The sequence below is a fragment of the Ornithorhynchus anatinus genome, chromosome 1 (genome assembly GCF_004115215.2).
Source record: "Ornithorhynchus anatinus isolate Pmale09 chromosome 1, mOrnAna1.pri.v4, whole genome shotgun sequence".
Taxonomy (NCBI): domain Eukaryota; kingdom Metazoa; phylum Chordata; class Mammalia; order Monotremata; family Ornithorhynchidae; genus Ornithorhynchus; species Ornithorhynchus anatinus.
The window spans coordinates 112,450,604-112,462,790 of record NC_041728.1 but is presented as its reverse complement, the minus strand read 5'-3'; the positions used below and the strand labels follow the sequence as shown (position 1 = coordinate 112,462,790).

Genomic DNA, 12,187 nt, shown 5'->3' with positions numbered 1-12,187 from the left:
GTGAAGAGCTGTTGAGCAAAGATTAGTAGTAGCATTCTCAATATTTAAAAGGTGGAGAATCTTGGTTCAGATTGCTATTCCCTACCTACAAGTTAAAACCCAAGGAATTTCAGCAGGAAAATTCTTACCATGAGGCCTAGAATTACTGTTAAGGTGATTTGTGCTTAACACTTTTTTAAAAAGTTACCTATTTCCTAAGTTTGTAACTAAATTTTCCTCTTCATCATTCTCCCGATATCTAGGGGAGGTAGCATAGACTAGGTGAAAGAGCATGGGCCTCACTAATCCCGGCTCCACCACCTGTCTGCTGAGTGACCTTGGGCAAGTCATTTAACTTCTGTGCCTCGCTTACCTCATTTGTTAAGTGGGGATTAAATCCCACTCCTTAGTAGACTGTGAGCCCCTTGTGGGACGGGGAGTATGTCCAACCTAATTGTCTTGTATCTATCCCAGTTCTTAACACAGTGCACCGCACATAGTAAGCACTTACAAGTATGATTATTACCTAGTGATCAATATTTCCATCATTTGGTCTATTTAAGCCTGCTCACTTTTAGCAAGTGATGCAGGATAAATTCAAGGAATCACAACTAGCTCTGTTTTGTTTTGCTGTCAGTTGATACTACTGAGAATGATTTGCTGACAATTGGAAGACCTTTTGAAGAGACCAGTTTTTTGAAATATTTGACACTTATGGACATTTTAAGAGTGTAAGATAGTGTGGAAAATGTAAACTCAAAATGAGGTAGTTTCAGAATAGACTGGATGTGAAATGTGTCCAGATTTTTGCAAATATTGATTTTGATGAATTTTTCTTATAGGTTTTCAAAAAAACCCCTCCTGGTGTTCGGAAAATAGTAATTGCTACCAATATTGCAGAGACTAGGTAAAGTTGTTTTTCATGTTTATTACAAAACAGAAACATTTGTGGATGCTCAGAAGTTTGTGCCTAAGCAACTCAGCTAGAAAAATGACTTTTCAATCTGGTTTTTAAATCCTTCTTGAATTTGAGTGTATGGATATAAAATGTTTGTAGTAGAATGTAATCTCTGAAAGTTGGCTCCTCTCTTGGTGAAGCTGCTTAGAGAGGCAAAATAATCTTTGCTTCTCTTCCTTGAGCCATGAATTCTATATCTAAAATAAGATGATTTCTGTCCCTTCTTATTCATTTGGGCCTTCTCTACCATTCAAATCTGAGAGCATTCTGGTAGAAGCTAACCCACATTCACACAAATTGGCCCAGGCTCACAAATTGCATCCCTCAGAGAAAATCGGTGAATTCTAAAAAGGACAAGCCAGCGATCGTAGAACTGAAAACCCATTCAGATGACACTGAACTCCCTCAGCCTTCCAATGCTCAATGTCACTGACCATGACTCGAATGCATTTAGTTTGTTACTCTAAAAACTCGAGTGAGGTAAAATGTAATCAGAAAGTTCAAAAAAAAAAAAATCCAAGAGCATGGCTTTTGTATGTGAATAGGATAGCATTAGTCATTGATTGTTGGCTTTGGCATGTTTATGACTGTTTTCCTACAGCATTACTATAGATGATGTAGTTCATGTGATTGATGGAGGAAAAATTAAAGAGACCCACTTCGATACCCAGAACAACATCAGCACGATGGCAGCAGAATGGGTTAGCAAAGCTAATGCCAAGCAAAGAAAAGGCCGTGCAGGAAGGTAAGATGTTGGTTTATAGGTGGGGAGACCTATGTTTAGAAATTCCCCCCCCCCCCCCGAAATAATAATTAAATAATTTTCCTTCCTTCACTTTGGTTCCCTTCACTGATTCCTTTTCATCTGGAGCACTAGCAAACAGGGTACTGATCTAGCATTTGGTTTCTTCTCCCCGATGTTAATGGAGCTTATTTTCTGTGGGAACCCTCTCCCCTTGGGTTAGCAGCATCTTGTGAAAACCATTGGGATTAACTACAGCTTTATATCGGTTATGGTGCACTGAACAGAAAGGGAAAGACATCAAAATAGAGTAGGATGGTAGAAGGGTGAGAAGGAGACCTGACGCTATCTAATAGGGAGTTGTTTTCTTTTACTGTAACAGGAAACGTAGCGATTCAGGATATCCTGTAGACCAGTTGACAATTGACCTTAAAGTTCAGGAGTCATGGTGTTAGTATTTATTGGGTGCACTAGGGAAGTGTAGAATGGAGAAATGATGCATCCTGTGCCCACAAGGAACTTAAGACTCTAAGGGGGGGAGACAGACCTAAAAATATTTGGTAGGAAACAAGTCAAAATAAATAGAATGTACCGTATGTAGTCAATAAATACTTTTGATTGAATGAACTTTGAGAGACTGGTAAGGAACGGTATGCATAAGTGCCTAAATGCTAGAATTGGCTGATTGGCTCTTAGTTATGAGGAAATAATCAGGGAAGACTAGCTGGAGTGAGGTAGTAAAGATACTTTTGTTTGAGAGAACATAATTGAAGAAAAGGTTTTCCTTGCTTAGCTGAATATTTGTCTTATTGTCAACTTAATTTGGCTAATGATAACATAACTACTGTTGGACTGTAGTGGGAGATTAGAGGAGTTAAGATGGGGAGACATAACTGAATGCCTTAAGGATTTTCTCTTTGATGTGGAGATGGATGGGCAACTGTTGATTTTTTTTCCTCAGACGTGGGGAAATGTGAACTGAATTGTTTTTTTTAAAAGAAATTATCTGGGCAGCAGAGTGAAGTGTGGCCTGGAGTAGTGAGAGACTGGTGCAGTAGTCAAGGCAGGATATATGTGTTGGGGATCAACATGATAGCATTTCGGATGGAGAGGAAGTGGCGGATTCTAGAGACGTTACGAAGGAAGAACTGAGAAGCAGCATGACCTAGTGGAAAGGGTGCAAGCAAAGGAGTCAGAGGACTTGGTTCTAATTCTGGCTCTGCCAGTTACTTGCTGTGCGACATAGGGCAAGTCACATAACTTTTCTGTGCCTCAGTTTCTTAAACTGTAAAATGGGGTTTCAAAACCCATTCTCCTTCCTAATCAGACTAGAAGCTCCAGGCTTGACAGGGACTGTGTTCAAACTGATTAATGGTTTCTATCCCAGCACTTGTTAAAAAAATTCCTGACATGTAGTAAGTGCTTAACAGATATTTAAAAAGAAACAAAAAATGTAGTATTTGGTGACAGCCTGTCAGTTAAATGAGAGAGCTGAGTCCAGGATAATACCAGGATTATGGACCTAGAAGCAGGGAGAAGAGGTCAGGGCTGGAAATGTTGATTGGGAATCATCTGCGTAGAGATGATGGAAGCCATGGGAGCGAATGCTTTCTCCAGCGGGATGGGTGTAGATGGAGAGAATAGAAGGGGACCCAGAGCTGACTCTGAAGGGAATCGTCAGTTAAAGAGTGAGAGACGAGGAGGAGCCTTTAGGCTGTGAGCTCCTTGTAGGCAGGGTGCAAGTGTACCAACTCTGTTACAGTGTACTCTCCCAAGAACTCTACACACACAGTAACCACTCAATTAATGTGATTGAGCCTGTGAAAGGCTGAGAATGAGGAGCCAGAGAGATAGAACAACCAATTAGACTGTGAGCCCCGATTAATTATAATAATAGTAATGATGGTACTTGTTAAGCACTTACTATGTGCAAAGCACTGTTCTAAGCGCTTGGGGGATACAAAGTGATCAGCTTGTCCCACGTGGGGCCCACAGTCTTAATCCCCATTTTACAGATGAGGGAACTGAGGCCCAGAGAAGGGAAATGACTTTCCCGAAGTCACACAGCTCACGTGCAGCAGAGAGGGGATTAGAACCCATGACCTCTGATTCCCAAGTCCGTGCTCTTTCCACTGAGCCACGCTGCTTCTCCTTAGACTGTGAGCCCATCATTGGGCAGGGATTGTCTCTATCTGTTGCCCAATTGTACATTCCAAGCTCTTAATACAGTGCTCTGCACATAGTAAGCACTCAATAAATACTATTGAATGAATGAACCAGGAGAGGACAGTGTCAGTGAAGCCACGTTTGGGTAATGTTTCCAAGATAGGGTGGCGGTCTGCGGTGTCAAAGGCAGCTGAAGTAAAAGAGGATTTGGGTGCAGTAAAAGCCAGTGGATCTGGCAAGTCGATCGTTGCTGAATTTTAGGACAGTTTTGGTGGAGTGAGCAGGGGTAGAAACCAGATTGCAAGGGGTCAAGGAGGGAATCGGAGGAGAGGTAGTGGAGGCAGCTGGTGTAGAGAGATTTGCTCAGGGAGCTTGAAAAGGGAGATAGGGTGATAACTGGATGAACCTATAAGGTCAATGGGAGGCTTAGTAGACTAGGGGTTACTACATAAGCAGGTTTGAAAGCAGTGGAGAAGGAACACCTGAAGACTGAAGAGCACTGAAGATCGTGGTCAGGAGAGAAGAACACTGGCGTCGATCTTGATAAAAGTGCAAGGGGATGGGATGGAGGTGCAGATGGAAGGGGTAGATTTTTGAGAGGCGGCAGGATATCTCTTGAGATACCGCTGAGAAGACTTACAGAATTTGTATCTGAAAGTAGAACTTTTTTGAAAATTATACTTGGTTCAGCAAAGCACTTAATTTAATCTCTTTTTCTACAATTAAAGGGATTTAAGAACGTATATCTCAACTATTCCCATTTTTCAAATGTATTTCAGAGTGCAACCAGGTCACTGCTATCATTTATATAATGGTCTTAGAGCAAGCCTTCTGGATGATTATCAGCTGCCAGAAATTTTGAGAACTCCTTTGGAAGAGCTGTGTTTGCAAATAAAGGTAAATTATTTGGGTGAATTTCTCAGTCGTGTGGTTGTTTCAGTATGAAGTTAATTTTTCAGTGAAAGAAGAACAATTCCAGCTCTTTTAATATTTAAAATTCATCCACATGGATCCAAAATTGTCACTAAGTGTAGTTTCAGCTGTTTTGTAATGTTAAAAAAAAAAAGTAAAACCTAATTATTTTAGCAGTAAAGGTTGCAAAAGTTACGATGTTAAGAGTCTTAATCACTGTCTTTAATGACAAAAAAAGAAATTCTGTATTAACCTCTCGGCTATATTGTCATTATCTCCTCTCTTGAATATAAAAGGGTACGTAGACCCTGAAGATTAAATGATCATTTATATTCTCATTTCATTTTTATGGGATTTGAAATAAGACTGCAGCCATGGTGAAGAGGGATGGAGGGAGAAACAGTCATGTTATTGAGTTGGATATTTCCTATTCATATAACACTTTTATTAGTGCAACCCTCCTGTTTTTCCCTGTTCTCTTCCTTCTCTACCTCCTTTTTCTTTTCTCTCCCATCTTCCTTTATGAGGACACACTTTATATGCAACAATTATCACACTAAAAATATTTTTTTCTTTCAGATTTTAAGATTGGGTGGAATTGCTTATTTTCTCAGCAGATTAATGGATCCACCATCTCGTGAAGCGGTGTTGTTATCCATAAACCATCTAATGGAACTGGTAACTTGATACTTGAATTTGATGTCCTAAGTTTTTGCTTTACATGTGAACAATTATTCTTTGCACTTAACTAACCAAAATACAGGCAAGCCTATTTTTTGGACCTCTTTAGTATACTTTAACCATTATGCTCTGCATGTCAAATGTCTGCAAAAAAAATAAATAAAATGATTGGGGAAATTAATATTTATTATATTATAAATATAATATAAACGGGCAAGTTAAGCAGAGTACTGTGGTAAGGTGGGCCAGCATACTCTCAGTTCAACTTTCAGGAGGCATAAAGCAATACTCACTTTAGCTCCCCGCATTTATGTCCACATCCTTTTATTCTACCATTTCCCCTATCTTTAATGTTTTGCTGTCTGTCCCCCCTGTAGGCATAAGCTCTTAGTGGGCAGGGATTTCATCTGCCATCTGTGCTGTATGGTTCTTTCCCAAACTCTTTGTTTTGTGCTCTGCACACGGTAAACGCTCAAATACCCTTGACCGATTGAAAGGCATGCATCCTCTAAATTCTGCCAAGGGGACTGGGGAATGGAGGTTGTTCCCACCTTTCGCATCACTCTTGGTTCATCCTGCACTTTCCTTTTCAGAATGCTTTGGACAAGCAAGAGGAACTGACCCCTCTTGGAGTCCACTTGGCCCGATTGCCCGTGGAGCCACATATCGGAAAAATGATACTCTTTGGAGCCCTCTTCTGTTGCTTAGAGCCGGTGCTCACCATCGCAGCCAGCCTCAGCTTCAAAGACCCCTTCGTCATTCCCTTGGTAAGAAATTTCCAGTTCCGGGAAAAAGTAATTAGCTCTTCGGGAAGGCAGATTGTACTTGTAGGGGAAGATGCTTCAAATTTGCGCTTTTTGATGGCATGTATTTCCTCACTGCTGGGTCTTTGAAACAATTGCAGAGTTTTCCAAGGGCCTTTTAACCTTGCCATTGGGTTGAAGCAAAGAAAAGGAATGGAGAGAAATAAAATAGCCCTGTGGCTTGTTTTTAAAGTCCGATGAAATGCTGATGGGTGTGTCTTTTTGCTTCTAGGGCAAGGAAAAAATAGCAGATGCAAGAAGAAAGGAATTATCCAAAAATACGAAAAGTGATCATCTGACAGTTGTGAATGCCTTTGAGGTAAGATCATTCTGTGTACAGAGGATCCAGTAGTAACTGACTAGAAAAAGTGGGGAGTGGAGAACAGTTGTGGGAAGAGCACCCCTTCGAAAGTTAATTGAAGTGCCAAAGTACCTCCTTTCTGAAACTGTCAGAGCTAAATAGTCGAATTCACATTTGGGAAATTGCATCCTGCCACTGGCTTAAGCAGTTACTATTTCATTATCACACTCACTTTTTGTCTCTGCCATTTATAGAAGTTCTAAAAAAATTGTCTTGCTTGAAAGAAAAAAAAAAGGTAACTCTGGGACCAAATCTTTCTCCCACTGTCCTCTAGGGATGGGAAGAAGCCAGGCGCCGAGGCTTCCGATATGAAAAGGACTACTGCTGGGAGTATTTTCTGTCCTCCAATACCCTCCAGGTAACTACTACTTGTGATACATGAAGTAGTCTATTCAGCACTTTAGATTTGAGAGCCTCTTGTGCACAGGATGCTTGGAAAAGTACAGTAGAGTAAGACACAATCCCTGTCCTCAAGCAGCTTATAGTCTAGCAAGGGAGACACACGGTGTAACTTAGATGGAAAAGAAAAATGGATATGCAGGTGAGAACGTGCTTAAATAGTAGAGCGTATAAATTGCTATGTGCAGAAGTGTGGAAGAGGTAGTTATCAGTCAGTGGTATTTTTTGAGCACTTAACTGTGCAAGAGAACTGTACTAGTTTATGGAGTTGGGGGTTATGACCTAGGGAAAAGAAAAATGAATCAGGAAAAGCTGCTTGGAGGTATGATTTCAGAAGGATTTTGGTACCAGGGAGCACTTTGTTGTTAATAATGATGATGGTATTTGTTAAGCACTTACTATGTTCCAAGCACTGTTCTAAGCACTGGGGTAGATACAAGGTTATCAGGTTGGAAGCAGTCTCTGTCCCACAGGGGCTCACAGTGTTAATTCCCATTTTACAGATGAGGTAACTGAGGCAAAGAGAAGTAAGGAACTTGCCCAAGGTCACATAGAAGACAGGTGGTGGAGCCTGGATTAGAACCCAGGTCCTTCTGGCTCCCAGGCCCCGTGCTCTATCCACTACACCACAGTGCTGAAATCAGAAGAAATAAACTATTCAGTTGAAATATGCACACAAAGTGTTGAGTGTCCTGCGGTCCCAGTGTCCTACAGAAATGATGACAGTTCCTTACTTCCAGAGCTTACTTACATTTTAGGGAGGAGACAGGCTAAAACTGACAATCCATCCTTGCCCTTCTCCCAGCAGTGCTGCAACTCCTGCTCTTAGAGGTCTCAGTGTCAAAGACAATATTTCCTTTTATGAGGGGTTGAGTTTTGAGGAAGGTAAAACTGTTTTAACCTCATCTGTTGCTTCCCTTTGTAACTCAGATGCTGCATAATATGAAAGGGCAGTTTGCTGAACATCTACTTGCAGCTGGTTTTGTGAGCAGTAAAAATCCCAAAGACCCCAAGTCAAATATAAATTCAGGTAAATCAAGAAAATTGTGAATCAATGACCAATTGAAAGTTTACTGTCATGTAGTATTTACTTTGTTTTTTCTTCCTCACAGATAATGAGAAGATCATTAAGGCTGTCATCTGTGCTGGCTTGTATCCTAAAGTTGCCAAAATCCGGCCAAGTTTTAGCAAGAAAAGAAAAATGTAAGAATTTAATAATTAAGGTTCCTTCATTCAGTTCATTCGATCATATTTATTGAGCGCTTACTGTGAGCAGAGCACAGCGCTAAGCGCTTGGGAAGTAGAATAGAGCAAGTAAGAGAGGAAACCCCTGTCCACAACGAGCTTACAGTCCGGGGTCTTGAAGTGACAACTAGTTCAAAATTGATTTATTTGCAGTCAGGCACCTGAGCAACATTCATCAATTTTTCCAAATACTGTATCATTTGTAGCTCTGGGCTGTCAAATGTCTTTTATTTTCTAATTTGCAAGATCTTTCATAGTCCCAAGCCCATCTTTTTCCCATATGTATTCCATAGAGTAAATTTGGGAAATAAGATAGATTAAAATGGTGGTATTTTCCTGTTACTCATTTACTACAAAGAAAGTTATTCTTTTTACATTGTTGACTTAGGCCAATTTATGCAGTAGTCAGATTTCAGGCTTCCTTTCCTAGTTAAAATCAATCACTGAGTGATATTTATTGAGCACGTACTGTATGCAGAACATAGTTTGCTTAAGTACAATACAACTGAGTTAATATTGTTCCTGCCCTAAAGAGTTTACAGTCTACAGGGGAAGACAGTAAGATAAATTAGAGATAGAAATAAGAGTAGAAAAATATTCACCTAACTACTGACTGGGGCTGGGTTGAGTATCCAAGTCTTTAAGGGGGTACACAGATATCCTGAGACAAAGGTTACCTTGAATTTTAAATATGCAAGGGGTAGTGAGTGCTATTTAAGTAGAAGTAGCTTAATAGATGCCACTTTGAGAGCCTTTATCAGTTTTCTAAAATTTAGTAGGTAGTTTGGGTAATCTGTGGCAAGGGTCCAAAGGATTTGTAATTAAGACTCTAAGGGTTTCATTTAGTACTTGCTTCTCGTAGGGTGAAAGTCTGCACCAAAACAGACGGAACAGTCAACATTCATCCGAAATCTGTTAATGTGGAAGAATTTCAGTTCCATTATAACTGGCTTATTTATCACCTCAAGATGAGAACCAGTAGTGTAAGTGAAAATTTACAGTGATCCCCAACCTCTGTGCTAATACGAAAGATTTCTTGAAAATTGGTTGCATCCTTATCTTTTTTTTTTTCCCCGAGTCAAGCTCAAAAATGAAATGGATTTAAATTTAAGATATTTTTCCACTAAGTACTTCTCCTTGATGCTTATGTCTGCTGAGAAAAGCTCCTAATCACACATGTTCCCCTAAGCAACTCCTTTCCTAATGCCTGGTACAAGCTTTGTGCTGGGGAGCCGCTGGGTCCTTGGTGCCCATAAGTGGGGCCGGGACCAGGCTTATGCATGGTGTGCATGGTGTTCAAAACCTGATGCAGCACAGAGTTGAATTATTCCCCTGACCTTTTCAACAATCTCTTCCATCTATTCTCCTGTTCAACTGAGTATTCACCAAGACTGTTTTGACCAGCTGTTGCTGCTCACTTTCATATCATTAATAAGCAGTTGGCCCATTGTCTTTGCTCCCTACTGCACTGTTTGTTAACAGGAACCAAACCAAAGCCTTAGAAATCAGAGTGGCCTCTCTGAGTCACGGATTCAATGTAGCTTATTTGGAACAGGGTCCATGTGTCTTCTGGGACTTTTGGAGGAGGGCGGGGTGGCACGACTCATCTCTGTGAGCCTCTCTATGTTGGGGATGCCACTAATTGCATTGTTAAGCCCAACATATTGGGATTTTGGATCAAAAATAGCTTCCAGCCACAGTCCACAGCAACAAATTGACTTCAGAGTCTGCATCACTGCTTATCTTGACTTTTGCAGATCTACCTCTATGACTGCACAGAGGTCTCTCCGTATTGCCTCTTATTCTTCGGTGGTGATATTTCCATCCAGAAAGACAAGGATCAGGACACGATTGCTGTTGACGAGTGGATTGTCTTTCAGTCTCCAGCAAGAATCGCCCATCTCGTTAAGGTGACCATCCGCGTGAATGCTTTTTGTGTTTTGGTTATGTTTGCGAGGGGCTGATTTAGGCTGGCATTCCTAGTTCTGCGCGCCCAGGGAGTACCAGCCAGTTGCCGGCAGAGACTGGCATGATGGTACCCATCAATGTCAGTATCTCTAGCGGCCTGGGGAAAATGGCAGCTGGGAAAGCGATTACTCAGTTTCCCTGGCCAGAATAGTTTTGCCCAATGGAATGGAAGCCCATGTGTTTAAGGGTATGATTCATTCTCAAGCTAACAAACCAGAGCCTGGTAACGCAGCCCTTGAGAGGCAAAGATAGTTGACGGAATCCTTTACAAGTATGAAGTTGCCGTGGTGGCTTTGGCCCAGCACTAGCTCCAGCCACTTGCGAAAAGAAGGAAAACCCAAGTGTGCTTGCCTCCTTTGTGACACGAATGCTTTTAGATACACCCTTATTTTCACATTTTTCCAATCTTAGGAATTAAGGAAAGAACTAGATGCCCTTCTCCAGGAAAAGATTGAGAACCCACACCCAGTGGACTGGAAAGACACTCAGTCCAGAGACTGTGCTGTGCTGACAGCAATTCTCGACTTGATCAAAACCCAGGAGAACGAAACGGCCAGGAACTTTGCCCCCCGCTTCCAGGATGACAGTTACAGTTGATGACTCCCTGCTGATGTACAACAAGAGAGCGTGGTAACAATCTTCTGCTCCCACCCCCATTTTGGGGTTGAGGATGGACTAAATACCATGCAGAGTGGAGAAATGTTCAGTAGGTAGAACTGATGATGTGCATGATGTCTAGTGTTAGTTGTAGCGCTTCAGTGTTCCACGGACTGCAGTCGCATTTGAGCCAGTGCTTTCTGTATTTTGCTGTTGTCTAAACTTTTGTGTTGCTGGTGAAGCAGATTAGATTAATGTGTATTGCTAAAATTGTGCTTTCGCAGTTAGGAATTAGTGAAGCCATAGCCTTGTTCTGCACTGTCTTATTTTTTACAGCCTTGCCAGAGAGATGGTAATTTAATTGAATGTGTGAGAGCACATAATTAAATAAAGTGTACAGTGGAGTACTTATCCCTCACTTCTAGCTAACTTGTTTCGTCTTCCTCCCACCCAACTGTTTTGGGGTAAGAAGCCGACGGCTGGCCTTTCACCTGTCTTTTAAGCCCTTGAACTAAAGGCAAAAGTCAGTGCCTTAGAGACTTTCCCTTGCCCCACTCGCGACTTTCTAGAAGAAAGGGGAGGGCGGGGAGAAGCTGAAGAGCCTCCCTGTATCTCTTCACTCTTGGAGAGGATCCATGCACCAAAGCGGGCTGGAGCTAAGGTCAGAGCAGGATAAAATTTGCTTTTCCTTCTGCCCTCCGATTAGGAGTTGGCTCAGGTCTCAGGTAAAGAAGCCAAGGCAGATAAGCTAGTGTGCTGCCTCTACAAGTAGGTGCCTAGGGCTTATAATACAATTATAAAATGCAGTTTTAGCCCATCTCCTGTGGGCCATGGTATGGGTCGAGTCATTGGGATAAGATTCATCTGCTCTTTCTTTTGAGACTATGTGCAGCTAGTTCTTGGTTCATGGGTTCTTTTCTTCACTTGTGAACAAGCCAAGGTGGGTGCCATTTCCTTGGGAAGATCACAGGAGTGTGCAGCTGCCTGCCCTCTTCATCTTTGAATCCTTCTGAAAATCCACTTCCTCAGAGGGGCATCTCACCACCCTTGGTCCTTATTTCCTTTATAACTTTATGCTCGGGGTTGTGCATGAACCATCACTCACTGCGAGGGCCCTCCAGTTTTTTGGCTGAGAGCAGCCATACTAGAGCATCAGTTTTTACTGAGCACCCGAGGACATGTTCCTGCTTTAGAGGAGTTGCAATATAAAGGGGGAGGCAAGCAGACAAAAACCGCGTATAAGAGAAGAAAAGATTTAACTTTCAGTGACAGTTCACACAAAGTCGAAGGTCATTTAGGCTGTTGGACTGCCCTACGATGTGGCTTACATATGTAGCATTAAATGAGGGGGCAAGATGACCAACAATGAGGATCTA

General features: G+C 41.7%; 1 protein-coding gene across 1 annotated transcript in view; it reads left to right on the top strand.

Moving 5' to 3' along the window:
* Positions 1-11,229, top strand: part of DHX36 (DEAH-box helicase 36) — a 34,102-nt gene extending 22,873 nt beyond the window's left edge. The window contains exons 14-25 of the mRNA XM_029063575.1: positions 822-886; positions 1,539-1,682; positions 4,625-4,742; positions 5,337-5,435; positions 6,032-6,205; positions 6,474-6,560; positions 6,877-6,960; positions 7,932-8,031; positions 8,114-8,204; positions 9,109-9,229; positions 10,004-10,156; positions 10,626-11,229. Coding sequence (XP_028919408.1) covers positions 822-886; positions 1,539-1,682; positions 4,625-4,742; positions 5,337-5,435; positions 6,032-6,205; positions 6,474-6,560; positions 6,877-6,960; positions 7,932-8,031; positions 8,114-8,204; positions 9,109-9,229; positions 10,004-10,156; positions 10,626-10,811 — 1,422 coding nt within the window. The 3' untranslated portion in view covers positions 10,812-11,229. The remainder of the gene's footprint in view (positions 1-821; positions 887-1,538; positions 1,683-4,624; positions 4,743-5,336; positions 5,436-6,031; positions 6,206-6,473; positions 6,561-6,876; positions 6,961-7,931; positions 8,032-8,113; positions 8,205-9,108; positions 9,230-10,003; positions 10,157-10,625) is intronic.
* Positions 11,230-12,187: the final 958 nt, after the last annotated feature.